A 20104-nucleotide genomic window follows, 5' to 3' on the forward strand; every position below is an offset into this window, starting at 1 on the left:
CTCTCATTACCGCCAGCCACAAATTGGTCAAAGGCTTGCTGGGTCTTGAACACTTGAACATTCAAAAGGCATCCTTTTCAGCGGCCTTGAAGACTTACCGCATCGGACTCGTTGCCAGTTTTGCCAGTAACACCAGGTCCTCTGACTACTTCTATATACTGTACATTGCCCTGCTGCACAGCAACACCTCGGTCGCCTTGGTTTGAGGTCATTCCCGTCTCGTTCGGCCCTCGTTTATTCAGCGGAACCGTTATGAGTGATACGATAACACTTGCGTCTCAACGGCGGAAAGCCGCCGCCGATGGACCTCAGATAGCTAACGCCGTGGACTTGAAGGCTGGGAAACGTAATAGTTTACAGGCGACGGATAACAAATTCGTCAAGAAGACTTTAACGACGGTGTTTGTCGCGCTCCTGATCGACATTCTCGCCTTCACGATCATCTTGCCGCTGTATCCGAGAATATTAGAGCACTATGACAAAGTAGATGGCGGGGACAAGGTATACCTCTCTTGGCTACGCTCAATGTGCTATTCTCTTTGTGCGAACCTGACACATTCTCAAACGATCGTTAGACCTCGCTCTATTATCAAATGCACGGCCTCGTCCAACGCTTCCGCCAAAGCATCGGCGTCTCAGGCCAAGGCTTCGACATCATCCTCTTCGGCGGCGCCCTCGGCTCGCTCTTCTCCTTTCTCCAATTCGTCAGCAGCCCTGTCATCGGCAAACTCAGCGACCGGTACGGCCGCCGGACGGTGTTACTGACCAGCATGATCGGCAACGGCGTCTCGATGTTGCTATGGATCTTTTCGAAATCGTTTGGCGTGTTTGTGTGGTCGAGGATTATTGGCGGGTTGACGGAGGGGAATGTGCAGATGTCGATTGCGGTTATCTCGGATATCACGACTGCTGAGACGAGGTCGAGGGGGCTGGTATGTGCGCTTCAGATGTCTCACATTGTGTCGGTAATAAGCTGACCTCTGGGTCCGATGGACGTTTCTGCGAATCTAGGCCCTTGTTGGAATTGCATTCTCATTAGGCTTCACGGTCGGCCCACCCCTCGGCGCATACTTCACATCCATGGACATTGCGAAAGTGTTTCCCTTCCTGGAAGGCCTCCCGATAAACCAGTACTCTGGCCCGGCGCTGTTTGCATTCATACTCATCGTCATCGAGACGGTCTATCTGGCCATCGCGTTACCCGAAACGAAAGGGTTCAAATCAGGTTCGACCCCGTCGGACACGGACATCGACTCGAGTCCAGCCACGCGACGATCAACGCGTTTGGCGGAGAAGAGAGCCCTCAGCGAGTCGACGGAGAACCTCTCCATCGCTTCAGCTCCTTCAAGCGTAACCAAATCCGCCCCATCGCTATTATCACCACGCACCCCACCCAAACTATCCCGCCTCAACACCCTCAGCCTAATCCACTTCCTCTTCCTCTTCTGCTTCTCCGGCCTCGAGTTCACCCTCACCTTCCTCACCCACGACCGCTTCGGGTTCTCCCACGCCCGGCAAGGCCGCCTGTTAGGCTTCATGGGCATCACATCCGCCTTCGTGCAGGGTGGGTACACGCGACGCGTGGCGCATAAACTCGTCTCGGAGCGCGGGATCGCCGCACAGGGCATGTTCGCTGCCGCGGTCGGGCTGGCGATCCAGGGCCTGCTGGCGTGGAGTGTCGGGTGGTTGTATGTTGGCGCGGCGTTTCTGGCGTTTACGAGTGGGACGGTTGTTACGGCGCTCACTGCGCTTGCGAGTTATGAGACGGGGCGGAGTGCGGATGGGGCTGAGTTTGGAAGTGAGGAGGATGACCGGGACGGCGCGGGGAAGCATAGCGGGTCGGTGTTGGGGAAGTTTAGGAGTGTGGGGCAGTTGGGCAGGTCGTTGGGGCCGATGTTTGCGTGTACGTGTTATTGGGTGCTGGGAAGCGCTGTGACGTATTCGGCGGTGGCATGTGGGATGCTAGCGATTGGGTTGATTACGTTGGGGTTTGTGCGTGCACGGCCGCTTGCTGGTGGTGAGGCGAGGAAGAAGAGGACGTAGAGATGGTAGAAGGTTACGCCCAAGGCCGTACGATTTTGTATTTATTTCCATCATCAGTGTCTATCTACAATATTATCTGCCACATTCCACATGGATCATCTACATTGTTCTAGCATAGAGATTGCATCACATCACATTAACGCGCAATGCACCACGCTCCACCTCTCATGCAGGGGGTTCGTAAGCGTTGGCGATCGGTTGTCAAGCGAGTGGTCGGTGGGCGGAAGCGAATGGTCGATTGGTGGTACCGATTGGTCGGTGGGCGCGAGCTGCTCGCTTCGGTCACTAGTGCTCGCGAAGAACTGCAGCTGAAGGGAGGATTGCGCCTCCGCAATGTGGATCGCTTCTCTGTCATTTGCGAAGCGTTCGCTCTGGCTTTGCTCGCCGCAGACAGCCACGATCGCTCGCTTCGCTCGCTGCTCGCCACCGCTCCAACTCACTGCAAATCCGGAAAGCAGTCACTGCCAGCGCTTCCATCCCTCCACCTCTCATCGACCTTCGCACAATCAAACCTCGGCTTCCCCAACCGCTCATTAACCTCATTATGGACCTCACACATCCATTTACTCAGCGCCTCCCTGCTCTCAACCGCAGGCGGGTGTCGAATCACCTCACGCGTCAGATGAGAAGCGCATTCGCCGCACGGGTAGAAACGGGAGAGCGCCGAGACAAAATTGCGCATAGAGAGTTGTTCTGCGGGGGTTGGATGGGGCGGGTAGTAGGCTGCGAGGGTGTGCAGGAATGTCCAGGAGGAGTTCCCGAGGTCGGTTGAGTCGGGGGGGCAGGGGAACGGGGTGTAAGGGGTTGAAGGGTGTGGTTGTGGGGGGGTGCTTGTGGAGGGAGTTGATAAAGCGGGTGTGGGTCCCGAGGCGGCGGCGGTTGCTGCGGTGGCAGCAGTTGGGAGTGCGGAGGTGGACAAGTGCCCGCTCTTGTCCTTTTTGACTTTTGTGCGGCGGATGGTTTTGAAGTCGGTGCATACTCCGCAACTTTTGGCTTTGGGAGGACCTGGTGGGGCCGGCGAGGAGCCTGTGGCGGCGGAGGCTGAAGCGTGCGCTGCTGACATAGTGCGTTCCCCAGGGTTGGAAGAGCTATGGAGAGGAAGACAAGCAGTTCCGTTGTTATATGTCTCAATGTCGTGGAGAGCGGGAGAGGGGTTGCGTGCAATGGGAGCTTGCCGTCCAGCACTTCTTTTTGGACTTTCCGACCTTTCCGACTTTCCCGACGCGCTTGATTTGTCAACACAAGAGGCATAAGAGGCATCAGGGGCTCCCCTCAGGGGTTTTGTGGGGAACGAAGTTACCGTACGTCTGCTCCAACACAACCAGCCTTGGCCTCCACTTCGCTTCGCTTTGGGAGGTCCCTTCTGTTGATGCCTTTGGGAGGCCATTCGCGAGATTGGACTGCTGCGCCCCCTCTGAAATAAATCAGCGACCGCCGCGACGACTTCGATTTCAATTATGGGGGGGTGTCCCGATTTCGACAACGCGTAGGGAACTCCGCTCCCCAAGTCCCATGTCCCATCGCAGCGTGCACATTTGTGTTTTTGTTTGACATTGTGTTTGACATTCTCAGAACTTAGAAACCCCGACGCACAGCGCATCGGGGCAAGGTGTATACAGTGAAGCCTGACTTGATATCTACTCTGGACATCATTTGTCTAGCTACACGCATCCTGCGAACGGCCGATGTCGTCCCCTACTTATCCTGCAGCTTTCTGGATTCAAACAAAATCATCTTCTCGGCCACCAGAGGTCGCGCCACCGCTACCATTTGACATGGGCATGGTATTTGTGTCCTGCGCCTTCTTTCTCGCGACGGCTTTGAAGTGGGCTTCCCACGTCGCATATGTCTCGGCGTCTTCCAGCTGGATGGAAACCGTCCGACGGCCATTGGCAGCGACCACGAAGAGCATAAAGTCCGCGGCGGCCTCCGGGTTCATCAGCGGGGTGAAAGCACCAGGGCCGACCGTTAAGGCCTCCGAGGATTCCTGCGAGGAGAGAGAGAAGAGTGCGAACATCAACAGACAGTCAGAGGAAACAAGGAAGTGCAAGCAGCTACCTTTGTATCACTCCCCGTCAAGATAATGATTACTCCTGCCCCGCGGGGTATGATGATCAACGTCGCTTTGTAGCTTTCCCAAACGCTCATCATCTTCCCCCTATGAACGGCGACCGGTATGTTCTGCGTCAGCATCGCGTTGAGCGTGTTAGGCCTGATGTTCCCAGAGCCCTTGTTCAACGAGCCCTTGCGGAAGCTCATCATTTTCTGACCGGTGGCGGACTTGGGCTGCGAGGTAATCTCGCTGCCAGTATCGCCGCTCGCGTTCTTGCGATCTGTGTACGCTCGGACCAAACGAGTCGCAAACAAGATGATTGGCAAGCCGACCGCCGCGAGGATAATCATGGCGAAGAGGACGCCCCATTTGAAGTCGATATCGATATCGAGGTACCCAATCGCGATGGCTAGCGCGGAGCAGACTAGGATGTTGTAACTGGCCCATGAGATGTACTGCGTCTCGGAGAAGTCTTCCTGGAGGTTGCGGTTCAGGAACCCGATGCACACATTGGCGATCAAAAGCGCTGCGTTGTAGAGGATCAAAAGCCCGGAAAATGCGCCTTGCACTGCGAGCTTGGGCGAGCTGCACGCTGCGTAAGTCTTGCCGCTGCCGGAGGTCGTCAGGAGTTTGGTGGGCGCGCTCACACCCGTCCAGATGGCGAGCAGGATCCATTCACCCAGCAAAATGAAGGCGAGTTGCTGGGCCATGTACGTAAAGTTGAGGCCTTGGCTACGGAGGCGAGGGTTGTTGAAGATACGGTAGACACGGAGATTCTTGACAAACACACATCTAAGGGAGCATGATGAGTTAGCGAAAGCGTGAAGAAAAGGGGAATGGTCTCGCGCTGATAAGGTCCTACCCGACGGAGAGCCCAAACCCCGTGGCAAGCAACCACATGGAAGACGTGCACTTGCCAGTGCTGAGATCAAACTGCTGAAGGAGCGTAGATGCAACGACGAACATGCTGCCAACCAGGACTCCGCTGGACAGAGCCGGACTAGCCTTGCGGATGATAGGCTCGCCTTGGGCCACAACCAGACCGGCGCCGAGTAAGCCGACAACAGCGAGCCCAATACCACCAAGTGCTCTGACCGCCGAACGTGACGACGGAGTCACCTCGGTCCCTTTGAAGTAATTCGCGCAGTAGCCGACGGTGATCCCAATCCCATCGTCGCAACTAGCGCATCGAATTGCACCGGTCCTGTCGGCATACGTGCCGAGAGGACACGCAGAGCAGATTGCCGTGCTGGCAGCGGGAGCATGGGAGTTTGCAGGGCAAGGCTGGCAAACGCTCCCAGCGCTCATCATCCCGGATGGCATGCGGGTGTACATGTTACCATCGGCGTTGAACGCATAGCCTGGCGGGCACGCCCACGTTCGGTTCTTCTGGCCGATGTGCACGACCTGCGTCGACGGGATGGTAGATCCCTCGAGAAGGGAACCGACATGGTACATGGCGATGTACCCGTTCGTGTAGGGAGTGGTGTCAACCGCGCCCAGCATCTTGCCTTGCGTGATGGCCTCCATGACGCTCACGCTCATGCCGATGCTGTAGACATACTTTGGACGAGCGATGGTGGGTGTCGTGTCAAGCATAGCAAAAAGGGAGGTACACAGCTCGGGCATCGTACAGAGGATTCCGTCGTATACCGTGCCTTGCATCTTTGACTTTAGGAGAGCCTGCGCGTTCTCGAGCGAGGTGGGGGTGTACAACTCGGCCGCGGTAACACCCTTCACCGAGCTGTAAGTTGAGACGAAACCGGCACACCTGCGCGCGTACGAAGGACCAGCTGCGCTAGGACCGACGCAAAGCGGTTTGGTGGCTCCAGCTTCGATCATCATCTGCGCAGCTTGCATACCGACTTGCCCATCGTCAACTCCAATGTATTGCGCGACATGGGCGTTAGCGTTAGCGTCAGTGGCCCCCGAGCTGCCGATCACAAAGTACGGGATGGGGTTCACCGCGCCAGCGGCTAGCGTGGCAGCTCGATCAACGAATTGCTGGTCCAAGTAGCTTGTAATGAGGGCGGCCGGGCACGTACTGGGCGTTGCGGCACACGACGTGAAGATCGTTTCCAGAGCGGCGTACGTGGTCGCGTTGTTAAACGAAGTGCCGGTGGGGGTCACAGTCAGGTCGTAGTTCCACTGTCCCGCCGCGTCGGTCAGACCAGCGATGACGTTGACCTGGTGGGCGATGAAGGTTGGGTCCTTGCTGCCTTCGTGGAACAGCGCGTACACTTTGCGGCGGGTGCCGAGGGTGAAGGAGCTGATGGCCTCGACAGCAGAGACGCGGTCGGCTCGCTCCTTCGAGGATACAGTGCTGTCTACTACGAAGGGCCCACTGGCGATGAGATAGTCGCTTACTGTTTCGTTAAGCGCCAGGTGGGTGAACATGTAGAGGATCGACATGAAGCCTGCGATACAAAAATGGCCAGGTCAGTGAGATCCACATGGGTCGCTGGAGCCTTAGGGACGGACAAGCACCTTGGATGAAGGGCTGCTGGCCCTCGGCAATGACCAAGTTCATGCCGGTGCTGGTAATCGGCGCATCCAGTTCAGCACGGACATTGGTGTTATAGTCGTCGCATCCCACGTAAATGTTACGTGGGTTGGCCATCATGGCGATCCCGGCCTTGACGTTTGGGATCAGAGCCGCCTGGGTGAGAAACAAAGCGTCGACCGTTGGGTGTGCGTCCAGGTAAGTTGCCAGGTTTCGAGATTCTGTATGATGTTCGCATGTTCGTGAAGCTATGGCTAGAGTGCCAAGGACAGATTGATTGCTAGAGATCACACAAATACTTACGAGCAACATTCGCCGTGGAAGTCACAGGACTGTTATCGACCTCAACCAAGATCACTGTATCACTCACGGTGATGTCGGCGTTGAATTTCAGGTTCTTCCCCGTAACCGCATTGTATCCGTCCAATGCACCCGTGCAGCGCTGGACGGCGTAGGTCGCATCAAGGTTGAGCGTGATGCACATCGGGTTGTGCACGTTGTAGGGGTTGCTGCCCAGGGCCTTGCCGAGAGCGACTCCTCTGGATGAATATGCAGATGTGAGAGCAAGTCCTCACATGGAGTGCAGAGAATGCAACTCACCCTTTGTAAAGGTCTTCAGCGACGGCAGCAATGGTGCCAATGGGTTTTATCTCGTCATATCCATTGTTGTAAGAACCAATGGCAGCGCCACCTTGAGCGGCGGCCGTCAAGAGAGGAAGAGTGATAGCCTGAGTGTGAAGCGTGGAGATCAATCCCATGCTGTGAGCGGCGATCGCATCGCGGATCTGCTGGGGTAGTGTTCCTTGTCCATCCGGGGATGAGGTGGGCAGAGCGCCGAGTAACGTCACGTTGAGCAACCTGATTGATGGGTGGTGACCATCAGTGGACGTGCCGAGGGCCAAGTCGAGCTTTGCTTGTCATTGAACCTACTTTGCAACGATATGGGCCGAATTCTGAATGATGACGAAGAGAGAGTCGCTGGCATCGGCTGCGTCCATACAAGAGGTAGATGTATGAGGTTGTGGAAGATGTGAATAGTGAGCGACCAAGTTCAACTCACCAAAGTAGGCCATGGAGATGTTCATCTTTGGGCGGTCTACAAACACCCGCTGGTAAACAGCAGCCTGAACCTGAGGAGCATTGCTGCACGAGACTAAAACAGAGCGAGGTGTCAGTGTATGTACCCCAGGACGCATTGCAGTCATGCCGAAACGGAGTTACCCAGTTCAATGATAGCAGCCCAGACAAAGATCAAAGCTCCTACGAGTCCTCTCATCGTAGAGATGTGCTTCTGTGCTAAGTGTTTAGCAAGATGCTGGTGTTCAAGACAGATGTCTGAGTAGGTATGAAAGTCTAGGTGTCTGAGCGGGAATGGAACTGGGGGCACACGGCGGAGTGGGACCTGTTCACTACCGCCCGCCCCTTTTTATGCTCTGCATCACATCCTAGCAGCGACAACACAACAAACATGCGCCCCTCGAAAAAGCGTATGTACATAGTGTAGGCAGAAGGCGGAGCAGAAAACTGTCGATCTAGAAGTCGGCATTCAGAGCCAAGGGCGAAGAAACGCTTATGTAAGCCAACTGGCATAATCCGACAGCGCGGAAAACGTCTCCTGCGTCCAGAATGACCCGAGCCACAGAACCCTTACTTCTTTGTTTGGCTCGGCGATATCTTTGCGTTCTAGAACGTCGTTTCCGGTGCTCCGTTTGATGGAAAATTATTGACAGCAACTTGAATTGTCAGGGCCGTGATTTCGTCGATCTTTTCGCTCTGGAAGATTGTAAAGGTTAGACCCTGAATCCTGAAGCTTGTGATGAAGCTTGTGATGAAGCTTGTGAACATTCCACCATACGATTATTACGTAATCACCGGTGTACTGTACAGTATGTATGTACAAGACTAAACCCATGCCCCTCGGCACTGTATGGGGTTAACTACGCAGTTGGTCGGACGCAGCAGGTTTTAATGCCATGTCGGGCGAAGCTCTAGCGAGTAGCATGACAAACAAGAGCCCCAAAGTTACCGTTCCCATATGATTCTCATAAATGCCCATCGGTTGCTAACCGTGTGCGTCGGAGGTCTCCGAGCGGAGCTTCAGGGGTCGTACGGCGAATCGGCGATAATCCTTGAAGGACTCGGGACAACGCGTCCCAGGGTGGTGTAAAAGCAAGGAAATTGCAACGGGATGTGAGCGCGCCGCACGTAGCCCAGACACCTCCAGCCAGACACCTAACCCACAAACTCGCCAAACTCGCGGCCCTGCGTGATCTGCTGCTGACATTCAGCACCAGAAAAACGCTGATCACAATGGCAACCTCATCACCAACTCTCCTCAACCTCTCTTTCGAGGTCTTCGGCAAAGTTCAAGGTGGGTCACAGATCCTCCCATCTTGACCTTAACCATCCAAGCCAACCTACCCGTCCCACCTACCCGCGCAGGAGTCTTCTTCCGAAAATACACAGTAGAAAAAGCCACCCGACTCGGGATCGTTGGATGGGTGCGCAACACGGACAGAGGCACTGTCGAGGGGGTCGGGCAGGGGACTAAAGGTCCGGTCGGTCAGTTCGCCGTCTTGGTGTAGAATAGGCAGGCAGGGACTTATGTTGTTATTGAAATCTTTCTTAGATGCTTTGGAGACGTTGTAAGTGGTCAAACTTTCAGGTTCCTGCTTGGCGAACTTATGTTCTGAGCTTTTCCGGGACGGATATTGGGCAGCAAGCAGGATCTAAAGGTACGGTGACCTGCTTTTCATTCTGGTACAGCCGGATACGCATATAAACCCCTCACCCGAGCAGAAAGGCTCACCGCAGTCCACAGTCGAGCGCGTGGACATCAAAGAGGAAAACCCGATAGACGCAGTCACGTTTCCAGATTTTGAAAAGCGGAAGAATGTACGGCGTTGAGATGTGTAGAGTTATAGCAGCATGGGGGTGTAGATAGGTGGTTATGTGCGCGGGGGTATGTCTGACTAACCTATGTATGTAGAGATGCTATCTACAGAAAGAGAACTATCGCCGTGTTCATAATTCTATTCCTTGGGTTTTGCTGGCCCAAGACGCTGAATATCACTGTCCTCGCGAATAGCTTCCCTCTTTTGTATCTTCCACTGCCGGAGTTTCGGCTTTTTCCGGACGGCCAGAAGGGGCCTAGGCTGAGGAAACCACGCTGGAACTCGCGACACCTCACTTGGCGACCATTGCCCCGCCGACACAAGCGTTGCCGTACCCACTTCACCCACTCCTTTACCCTCTCCCTCCCCAGGTGTATGCAATGGCGTCTTCGTAACACCTTCCAACGCCTCCATCTCCATCCGTACCGCCGCAGCCTTCTCCACTTCCTTCGTCGTCTCATACATCGCCAACAACCGATCCAGCGTCCTCGCAGTCGGTACAACGCCAATCTCATGCATATTCAAGAAAAAATGTTCCGCTGCCCACGGCTCCTTGAACTTGATATGGTAGCTGATCGCCGCGTCGTATATCCCTGCTTTCATTGAGGGTTCGACCTGCAGTACGGCTTCCACGTCATGCATGAGGTACCGCAGCGGCTGCAGGTACTGGTTCCGGTTGAGGTTGCCGTGATAGTTTGGACGATACATGCGTGCGTAAAACGCGTACAGTGTGACAAGACAGTCATGGTCCGGGGTGATACCGAATTGGGTAACGGTGCGTTTGAAGAACTCCAGAAGGGATTCGGCTTCGTTGGCGCGAGCGAGCATGACGAGGATCGGGTATACCGTGAGGAGGTTGGGTTTCAACCCGGAGGTGATGGCTTCGTCTAGCAGGTCTAAAACTTCTTTTTGCATTGAGAGGCGGGTGAGCTGTTTGATCATTGCGGAGTATGCTACGAGGAGGGGCGATTCTCGGGATGAAAGTGTGGTCGGTGCTGCGTTGCAGTCATTCTCCGCTCGTTTCCAATCTTTGGGATGGATTCTCGATTTCGGATCCGATTTCAGCTTTCGCAGAACCTTCAGCGCCGAATTCACATCGCCCAGATGCGTTAAACTATTGATCAGCATCGCAAGCACAACTGGATCCGCCGCTCCCTCCGCCGCGTTATCCAGCGCATGCTGCCCCAGCCGTCTCGCCGCCTCAAACTGCTTCTTCGCCATCATCACCTTCATCTGAAGCACAATCATCACCGGATCGTTCGCTCGGGGCCAGGGTACGGGCCCCGGGTTTTTGGTTTTGCGCAACGAGCTCGCTAGCAATTCTTCGGCTTCGTCTACCCGATTGTTTTGCAGGAGTCCGTGGATGAAGGTGGCGCGTAGCGCCGAGCTCTGTGATTTCGACACGACGTGGTCGGCCAGCGCAGTGTTGTAGATTGCGCGGGCCTCATTGACGTTTTGGTGCTTCATGTACCCGCGCACGAGTTCAGTGTACAGTTTCTGATCGTATGAAACACCTCGGCTGTTTATATCGCGGCGCAGGGCGTAGAAATCTGGTAAATGGGACGCCGAAGAAAAAGCTCTGGCCAGCGCTGCGTAAGTTTCCGTACTGAAAACAATGTCCAGTTCTGCGGCCTTCCTGTATATGCGTTTCGCGTCACCCACCGAGCCGTTGGCCAGATATTGTTGGATCAGCGTTCCCTGAATCCCTGGTTCGCTCCAAAAGGCCGGGTACTCTGCGCAGATCTTTTCCGCTTCTTGAACACGCCCACAGCAAGCCAGACTCATGATAAAATGTGACATGAGTGCTTTCCCGTGTTCAGGCTCCTTGGCAAGGATGTCTGAATACTCTTGATAGAGCAGCTCAGGCCGTCCGATCTTCCCCGCAACGTCTATGCGAAGCCGGTTCAGCCAGAAAGGCATGCCCTCCTTGCTCATATCACCCACCATCGACTTCACCAGAGTTTCTGCCTCCGAGTGTGATCCCGAATCCACCAATCCTCTCAGCAGTCCCTCAAACGCCGATTCCAGACCGTCAAGACTCACACTCTCCCTCAATCGATTCAGGGCATTCACGGCGACTTGAGGATCCTTCAACGATCGCAGGAGTACGTTGACTGACGCAGGCTGATGCAATTCAACCACGTCCACCAACTCCTTAGCCTCCTTCGTGGTGACTCTGCCCTGATTGAGTCGAAGATACGCGAGCGAGTAATTGCTTTCCTTGATGTACCCCTCGTCTCGCCGTCTAATCAGATCAAGAACCTCCGCAACAGCGTCCTTTGTCCGCGTAGTCCACGTCTTCTTCCCCAACAATTGTCTGACAAAATCCTTCAGCAACTTTACATCCAGATCTTGCACACGATTAGATCCGCGAGTTCTCCAGAATGCCCGCAACGCCAGCCTTCGATCTCCATGGGACACGGCATCGGTGAATGCTTGCACGTAATCCCCTTCAGGATTTGCGAGCTCTATTCTGAGTGGGGCAGCTCGAACTTCGAAATGCTTTACACGCTTGCCTTCACCCGGAAAAGCGGTGCCGCTGGTTGGACGCCCATGGAACTGAGCCGAGCCACCTGACCATAGGCACGGTGTAAGCAGAACGCGAAGATCCCGGGACAGCTGGTGCTTGGATGCCTGTTGAACAATTTCCTTGGCCGTCCTCGACACTAACATTCGCGGCGGGGTGCAGATGGTACCGATGTCTGCCCTGGGAAGTTATGCCACTCCGATAGCTCGAATACTATGTGACGACCTGTGAGGCCTCCAGCGTTTGGGACACTTAGCTCAAGTGGCGACAGTAGTAAAATTTCGAGCGTCGGGAAACTTTAAGCTTAAATGGCGTCTATCTGCTGACCTCCTTTGTCGGGCGCAAATCTTCGAAAGTTGCTTACGACGCTTCTTCTCCGTCTTCGGGGTATTATCCGCAGTGTACAAGGGCTCGTCTTTCTGCAAGGGCAGATTCCGTTCCAGCACAAAGTCTATCTTGAACCCTTCTCACCATTCTGAAGCCATCCCGTTGAAAGTGTCGCGAATCCCGTCGTTCGCGAACAGCCTCGTGGCGCTGCTGTTGACCGTCCGCTTCCTTGGTCGATGTATCGCAGGCTGACCTTCATCTTGACCGGCTCGCTCGTCGTCGTCTGTCACCATCAGCCTCTGCACACTACCGCTGCAATGCTACCGCCGCCGCCTCCAGCCGCTGCAACCGCTGCGAGTCCCCAGGGAACGGCACCACCACCTCAAACGGGCTACCATCACGACCCACATGCGACTTTAGCACGCCTCAACAGCTCAAAAGGTCAACTCAAAACCATCCGGAACAAATTCGAAGCAGCCCAACGAGCTGGCAAAATCCCAGATACCCGAACATCTAGCGCCAATCCATCGCCAATAGGGTCGAAAGGGACGAGTCCGGAAGGCAGTTTTGAGGCGCTCAACACGCCAAATCGACCTCCCATCGCGCCGCACAACGGGCACCCACCTCCCCTCAGGCGTCCTGGAAGTGTGGGCTTGTTTTCCGTGCCCTTACCTGCAAATGAACAGCCGGCTGCACCGGCTTCTCCTCGCCGCTCATCTGTCGATAATGGTCCTCCTCGTCGGCAGTCAGTAGATAACGGTCCTCCTCGCCGCCAGTCCATCAATAATGGCCGGACAACACCGCTAAGCCCTAGGAAAAACCTATCACCAACTGACAATGGCACTGCGGATTTGCAAAACCAGCTTTCTGAGGCCCATCTTCACGTTCAAGCAATGATGAGGCAGCAAGACAACACCACGAACGAGAGCAAAGAGGCGATTCTTGCCCAGCAGAAACATAAAGAGGAATACGAAGCTAAGGTCGAGGAGCTCAATAGAAAAATTAAAGAACTGATGGCTGCCGAGGATCAGAAGCAGGAATTGGAAAACAAGAACCGTGAGCTGCAGAGCGAGCTTGACAGGAAGGACGAAGAGTTCAACTCACAGAAGGAAGCGGTCGTCACGCGACTGATTGAACATTTCAAGGAGCAAATGGACGAGGCATTTTCGGCTCGCGACACCGCCGAAGCAGAGCTCATAGAAGTGAAAAACAACTCCACCGCACTCAGTGCCGAATTGCACGCAGCGAACGACACGGTCACGCGCCTAAACGCAGAAATAGAAGCCTGGAGAACCAAACCACCAGACGAAAGTCTCGTCAAGTCCTTTGAAGAACAGAAGACACAGTACGAATCCAAAATCAAAGAACTTGAGTTTGCACTTGTGAAGAAAGACGAGGATTTCGCGGCCGAGAAGCAGGTTACCGTGGAACGCATCATCGAGCATCTAAAAGAGCAGGCCGACGCGTCTATTCAAGAATTCGAAGCTGAACGCGATGAAGCGCAGAACAACGTTGTTGCGTTGACTTCTGAGTTGGATACCGCCAAATCCACCATTACAGAGCTCAGGGCTGAATTGGATACCGCGAAATCGACCATTACAGAGCTCAACGACCAACTGGGCACTCTTACACAACGTGTTGAGGAACAGACCACAAAGATCTCCGAAATTCAATCTGAAATCGATCGCAAGGATGAAGATCACGCTAACGACAAACATGAGACACTCAGCAACATCATCTCCCATCTCAAAATTCACATGGACGAGGCGTCGGAGGCGGTTGTGACTGCCCACAATGAACGCGACGCCGAGAGAGTTCGTGCAGACGAGCTTCAATCGCAACTCGACACTTTGAATGAGATCAAAGCGGCACTCGAGGCTTCGCTCGCTACCGAGAAGGAACGGGCCGCCACGAGCGCCCAAAACACAGAAGCGGAGCTTGAAGCGATGCGCACGGAACGAGCGACATTCGACGCGTCACTGGCGTCGTACATTGCCAGTCTTGACGCAGCAAACGAGCAGATTGCTCAACTGACCTCTGCTTTGAAGGATTCTCATACGGAGCGCAACGCTGCAAACGCTCGCGCTGACGAATTGCATGCAGTCAAAACGACATTGGAACAGGAGCTCGCGGCGGAAACTGAACGCGCCGACTCCATGCAGGCTTATCTAACCGAAGCCAATTCTCTCCGAGCTGAATTGGCGGCTGAGCGGGAGGCTGCCAACGGCCGGATTTCGGAACTGGAATCGGTTTTACAGGCCGCTCAGAATGAGCGGGATGATGCGAACGCTCGGGCCGAGAAATCGCAGCAAGATTTGGACCATTTGCATGCCGAGAAAGCGTCCCTCGAGGCATCTTTGGCGCAGGGAACGGATAGGGACAACATTGCTGAATCGCTCTCTGCTGAGCTCGAGACCTTGCGCGCGGAGAAAGCCAATATCGACGCCCACCTAGCCGACAGGCTTGCCGAACTGCAATCTGCCAACGAATACATATCTCAACTCAACGATGCCCTTTTCCAGGCCGAGAACGAACGAACCGCCGATAAGGACCGCATATACCACATGAGCGGCGAACTCGACCGATTGTACGAAGTCAAGGCCTCCCTTGAGACCTCGCTGGCGGAGGAAGCCGAGCGGGCGGCTGCGGCTGAAGCGTACTGTGGCGAGACGGACGCCCTGAGAGCCGAGAAGCAGGATTGGGATGCCTCGTTGGCGGAGCAGGCTGCAGATCTGGATACGGCGAATGGACACATTGTTCATCTGAATGGAGAGCTTGGAAGGATGCGGTCGATGTTGGACAGTTACGCGAATGGCGCGCATGACGGTAGCGCGGGAGGACATCCTGCGCCGCCATCACAGCACGGCGGTATGCCGAACGGCACCTCCAACTACGCACCTCCTCCCGTCAACGGCGACACACACACCAGCGACTCCCACCTCGCCCAACGCGTCCACCAACTCGAAGCCGAGATCTCCGAACTCCGAGGTCTCATGGCCGAAACCGACGCCGTCCTCGAACACCACGAGACAACCACCGAATCAACCAAACGAGAATACCAATCCTACATCGCGCAACTAGAGTCTGAGGTCGCGTACCTGCGTTCCTCCAACTGCACCAACTCACACCACGACGGACTTAACACTACCGGCACGTCGTTCTCGTGCATCGATGAGGACGAGCATGTGTTTTTGAAATTGGAGAATAGGCGGTTGATGGATATTGTGGAGAAGCAGGCCGCGACATTTGAGGAAGAAAGGGGGTTGCTGGTTACGCTGTGCGAGGAGGTGGCTATGAAGCCGTTTGATGAGATTACTTTGTGAGGAGTGGAAGTGGCGATGGGGTGGGAGCGTTGGGAGATGTTATGGGGGTTGGGATTCATTGTCAGGCTTGATCTGAAACTCATGCATGTTCTGGACGACGGTTTTGGGTAGGAAGAAAGAACTTCATCACTTGAATGGAAAAATATTATGAGCAATGATCCGCCGGCGAGCAAGTCCGACGCAAGAGTCGCAAGAGTCCTGTTTTGAGTGTTTCCTGTGACTGGTTCCCGGAGGCTTTTGCCCTCCGGTGCGCGCTTAATCTCCCTTTGACGCGTGCGCCCCCTGCGAAAAGCACGCACGAGCCTCGTGGCCGCGACAAGACCCCCCGCCCACCTGGGAACTCTGCAACGCCCGCAACAACGCCGTTCATGTTGTTTTGTTTTCGGAGTATCGACACTGCGTTCAAAAGCGGCTGCACTTCGCACCGGTAGGAAGCTCGCCATTGCGACGCATTGGTGTTGGAAAGAAGGACGCATACATAGCTCGCACCACCTCATTGTATTCGGTGAACGGCGTTACACCAAGCTGCAGGTTGGGTCTCCCCTGACAACTTCAATAGTTCATTTCCCGCACCATGTCTGCTCACGACGGCCGTATCAGCCCACTTCCGCCTCACTCGTCCGAGGAAAGCTCCGAACGGTCGTTCAACGCGGTGACCAACGTGAGCGATGCCAAGGTCGCATCCTCCGCCCCCACCGCCAATTCCAACGATGGCACGGCGACTCCGAAGGCCGAAGAGTCGACACACCTTGCCCACGGTTCCTGGTGGCATACGCACTACATCTTCCCTCATATCATCTCCAAACCGCTCTTTGTCCTCTACATCGTAACAGGGCTCATTATCGCCATCTACGCTCTTTGCTACTTGCACGCGACATGGGATCCTATGTCGCATCTCCCGAACGTTCCCGTTGCCATATGCAATGACGATGTTGGGTACCAAGCTCTGGGCGACTACGACCCGCCATCGCAGGCGGTCGCCAAAGCGCTCACAAACGGCGGCACACCGGTTGGCCAGTCTATCACCAGCGGGCTTTTGAATACGCCTGCGCTGCGGAACCGGTTGGCGTGGAATGACCTCAGCGGGCAAAAGTTGACGCATGAAGATATCATTTCGTTGGTGGATCACGGAGACTACTGGGGAGTCGTGTACATTCCCGCCAACTTTTCGGACAACTTCCTCACCAACCTTCGCCTGAACGTTTCGGGAACCGGGGCACCAAGAGCGGCGGTTCCCCTATCGGCGGAGTACATTTTTGATCAAGGCCGGAGTTTGACCGTGTCCAACTACGTCAGCGGCGTCGTTACGGCCTCCATGTCGGCCTTGTCACAGCAGTTTGGGATGAAACTGTTGAATGCGACAGAATCCAACCCGAATATCGTGAAACCGGTGTTTTACATGTCGCCGTTTTCTTTGGCGTCAGGGAAAAGGCATGCGGTTCTTACTTTCGGGGCGAATCTAGTAACCTATATCGTTTTGTTGCTGATGTGGTTGGGGGCGATGCTATCCGTCACTGGTGAGCGGCAAGGACTCTTTCCATATCGAAATGGGAAAGAAACACACCCTTAACATCATTACCCTCCATCAGTCATCCACAAAGTCATGCTCCCCCAGATCCCCCACCTTACCGGAGTCAAAACCCACCCCTCGCACCACCCCGTTCGTTTCAACTCTTTGCAAATTATCCTCGCCACACACCTAGCGGGCTTCCTCTTCTCCTTCGTGCAAGCCTCCATCGTTTTTATCATCGTCTACACCCTGCCTCACATCACGGACGACGGTACCGACCTCCTGTTTTCATGGCCGCCTGGCCTGACGTATGGGTTCATCTGGTTCTTCTCTTTCGCGTGTATTGGACTGGTGAATGTGTTTGCGACGCTGGTGGGACCGGATGCGTTCCCGCTTATTGCGAGTTTGCTGCTGATTTTGCAGTTGGTTAGCTCTGGAGGACTTGTCGATCATGTAAGCAGCATCGGTCTTTCCGCGTGGTGTACTAACTCTCTCGTGTTTTCGACTGTATGCTCACGATTATCGCTCTTTCCAAACATACAGGTCGCCATGCCAGAATTTTTCAAAATCGGTTACGGCCTTCCTTTTTACCATGGCCTCAAAATTATGAAGGTGCTCCTCTTCAATAGCCAAGCGCACACCTTCACGCGCTCATACCTCGTTCTTACGGCCTACATCGTCGGCACATTCGTCGTCTCCGCTGTCATCGGCTCGTTGAGGCTGTCCAAATGGAAGAAGAGCAGGCTCGTGACGGATATGGAGGTCCTGGGTGGGAGTTCCAAGATTGCCGCCGTCTGATGTGGGGCACAAAGCGTTATTTCATAATCCTGGACACAGTAGTGGATACGGAGAGTAGGTAGAGACTAGCTACATCCATGTATATTTATTCGAAGGACTGTCAAAAAGCAACTTGAGAGCCGTTCTTGATCTATACCACGTCGCATTGGTGCACGTAGATGACATCTACGGGTGAGACTTGGTGGCAGATATGATTCCAAAAAAAAAGCATCCAATTATCAATCCGCATCCAAATCCAACAACTCATGCAGGTACTTAAACAGCGAGCAATCCGCCAACTTCATCCCCGCCGCCATATTACCCCGCAGTTCCTCATGAAACAGTCGCACCATCTTGAACAGCGTTCCCGCTGTGACGCCTCGATCCGCCAGCCTTGCTCGGATGACTGCCAAATCGTCCCCAAACTCGGTCTGCCCGAACGTGAAATATCTCACGCCCCGGGAATGCGCCGACGCCGCAATAAGCTGGATGATGGCTTTCAGCTCCAGGTCGCCTGCAAACGCTCCACACCCCCAATTCCCTGTTGCGATCGCCGATGGCGGACCCGATCCGGATGCAGATAGGGGTTTGAACGCGATATAGGCCTTTTTGAGCTCACGCTCGATCGCCCACAGCTTATACTGCTCCGTTTTTGGCTTGTTGGCAAAGAACAGCGCGTCCATGGCCACGATCTGCGTCCTGCGGCGGTTATCGTCCGTGTCGACGTAGTTGCCCGCCCATCGGAAGGTGTCTGCGTAACCCGAGTACTGAGAGAAGCGTTCCACCCCGACAATCACCACGGCTTCATGGTCGTGCAAGCGTTCAATGAAGAGGCGGGTTATGAGGAGTTCCGGGTTGATAAGGAACCGGATCTCCTCCTGCACACAGCCAGAATTGAGAACGCCACCCCCGATGAATTTGTTGGCGAAGTCGGCCTGCAGGAGTCCAGATGCGTCATCTTCGATTGTTCCAGTGTTGCGCACTTCGAGATCGCAGAGGGGCATGTTTAAAGACTCCCAGGCGGGAAATCCCTGTTCTGGCAAGACACATCGATGGAATGTGACGAAGCCTGTCGGCGCTGTCGACAACCCACACAATAAAGTGTCAACCAATGCGGATGACGACCACGGAAAACCAAACGACCACGGACTTACCGTTCTTGATGACCCGGGCAAAGTAATGAAACACCATGTCCAACTTCGCCATCTTTGCCGCGTTCCGCTCCGCAATCTTCGCCCGTGAGAAAAGGCTATCGAAGTTGATCGTGGGATACCCGGCAAACTCCGCATCCTTTCCAAAATCGTTCCGGCTCGGGAACGTGCAAAAGAACGCGTTGGCCAACAGCACAGCAATCTCGATCTGGCTGAGGGTTATGTGGGTGTCGAAGGACTGCTTCAGCAGTGGTATGGATTCCGAGTTCGGGAAGTAGTCAAGGAGTCTCAGCGCCAAAGCGCACATCCCTGGCAAAAGGGTTGAGAAAATGAAGTTCTTGTTGGGTCCGTTGATGTATCGCTCGAGGTTGGCGAAGGTCCACCGTCCACGATGTCGTGGATTATACGCCAAGATAGCTTCCTGTTAGGGGCATGGGGAGAAGAGCCTGGGTACGCCGGCTACCAGCACATCTGGCAACAAGTAGTATCGGAGCATACCTTTAGCTCGTCCGCTGATGTAATAGGCGTGGAAAGCGACTGACAGATGACCATCCATGTCGGAATTCTGTTGCCGTGGCCATCCCTCAACACGTTTTCGGGATCACTAGGCATCAAGACTTTGTCTCTATCTCGTCGCATTTCGATCGCTCTCCCAGGCGTCGTTCCTTCAAGTCCTTCACGACCGTCATTTCTCACCGATGGGCCGACATTTGATCCACCTCTGCCATCTCCCGACCACTGCCGTTTACGTGCATTGTCTCCCACTTTGTGTACCGGCGTGTTATTCCCGGAAGCAGGTGGCGCCGGGTCGTCGTCGACATCCGTCCCACTCCCACTGCCGTTATCTTCGATTTCCGTCTCGTCGCCATACAGCTCACTCCAAGTTGGTTTCAACTTTGGCGTCGCCGGTGTCACGTCGGAGGCCTTCCCCGAGGAACCGCCCGCCGCTGCTGCATAGGAAAAGCTGCTTCCACTCCGGTCACCGCGTCCACTACC

At 54.8% G+C, this 20104-nt stretch overlaps 8 protein-coding genes across 8 annotated transcripts; 4 read left to right on the forward strand and 4 right to left on the reverse strand.

Annotated features, from left to right (window-relative positions):
* The first annotated feature begins 54 nt into the window (after window positions 1-54).
* EV422DRAFT_522980 (major facilitator superfamily domain-containing protein) lies at window positions 55-2056 on the forward strand. The gene is made up of 3 exons (XM_053069868.1): window positions 55-501; window positions 576-932; window positions 1012-2056. Exons 1-3 carry the CDS (start codon window positions 253-255, stop codon window positions 2041-2043), a joined length of 1638 nt encoding a protein of 545 aa, XP_052927181.1. The 5' UTR covers window positions 55-252; the 3' UTR covers window positions 2044-2056.
* On the reverse strand, window positions 2057-3402 carry EV422DRAFT_522981 (ERV/ALR sulfhydryl oxidase domain-containing protein). Its single transcript, XM_053069869.1, has one exon. The coding sequence runs from the start codon at window positions 3104-3106 to the stop codon at window positions 2480-2482; it is 627 nt and encodes a 208-aa protein (XP_052927182.1). The 5' UTR covers window positions 3107-3402; the 3' UTR covers window positions 2057-2479.
* A 157-nt stretch (window positions 3403-3559) lies between these two features.
* On the reverse strand, window positions 3560-6605 carry EV422DRAFT_522982 (7 transmembrane sweet-taste receptor of 3 GCPR-domain-containing protein). The gene is made up of 3 exons (XM_053069870.1): window positions 4959-6605; window positions 4102-4888; window positions 3560-4030 (listed from the first exon to the last, which is right to left on the reverse strand). Exons 1-3 carry the CDS (start codon window positions 6506-6508, stop codon window positions 3764-3766), a joined length of 2604 nt encoding a protein of 867 aa, XP_052927183.1. The 5' UTR covers window positions 6509-6605; the 3' UTR covers window positions 3560-3763.
* Window positions 6581-7404, forward strand: EV422DRAFT_387657 (uncharacterized protein). The gene is made up of 3 exons (XM_053066827.1): window positions 6581-6797; window positions 6924-7156; window positions 7211-7404. Exons 1-2 carry the CDS (start codon window positions 6697-6699, stop codon window positions 7144-7146), a joined length of 324 nt encoding a protein of 107 aa, XP_052927184.1. The 5' UTR covers window positions 6581-6696; the 3' UTR covers window positions 7147-7156; window positions 7211-7404.
* A 1357-nt stretch (window positions 7405-8761) lies between these two features.
* On the forward strand, window positions 8762-9569 carry EV422DRAFT_387735 (acylphosphatase-1-like protein). The gene is made up of 5 exons (XM_053066829.1): window positions 8762-8970; window positions 9042-9161; window positions 9229-9244; window positions 9319-9334; window positions 9399-9569. The coding sequence occupies exons 1-5, from the start codon at window positions 8910-8912 to the stop codon at window positions 9504-9506; spliced, it is 321 nt and encodes a 106-aa protein (XP_052927185.1). The 5' UTR covers window positions 8762-8909; the 3' UTR covers window positions 9507-9569.
* On the reverse strand, window positions 9314-12374 carry EV422DRAFT_387678 (uncharacterized protein). Its single transcript, XM_053066828.1, has one exon. The coding sequence runs from the start codon at window positions 12164-12166 to the stop codon at window positions 9632-9634; it is 2535 nt and encodes an 844-aa protein (XP_052927186.1). The 5' UTR covers window positions 12167-12374; the 3' UTR covers window positions 9314-9631.
* Window positions 12375-15986: 3612 nt separating this feature from the next.
* EV422DRAFT_522996 (uncharacterized protein) lies at window positions 15987-17281 on the forward strand. The gene has a single exon (XM_053069871.1). It carries the CDS (start codon window positions 16245-16247, stop codon window positions 17238-17240), a length of 996 nt encoding a protein of 331 aa, XP_052927187.1. The 5' UTR covers window positions 15987-16244; the 3' UTR covers window positions 17241-17281.
* A 915-nt stretch (window positions 17282-18196) lies between these two features.
* On the reverse strand, window positions 18197-19475 carry EV422DRAFT_494336 (cytosolic poly glycohydrolase; the record flags this gene model as incomplete). The annotated part of the gene is made up of 2 exons (XM_053067737.1): window positions 18197-19035; window positions 19112-19475. Coding segments are annotated over 2 exons (1203 nt in total), but the record flags the coding sequence as incomplete, so codon positions are not given.
* Between the last annotated feature and the right edge of the window lie 629 nt (window positions 19476-20104).

The sequence above is a fragment of the Fimicolochytrium jonesii genome, assembly GCF_025526975.1.
Source record: "Fimicolochytrium jonesii strain JEL569 chromosome Unknown EV422scaffold_6, whole genome shotgun sequence".
Taxonomy (NCBI): Eukaryota; Fungi; Chytridiomycota; class Chytridiomycetes; order Spizellomycetales; family Powellomycetaceae; genus Fimicolochytrium; species Fimicolochytrium jonesii.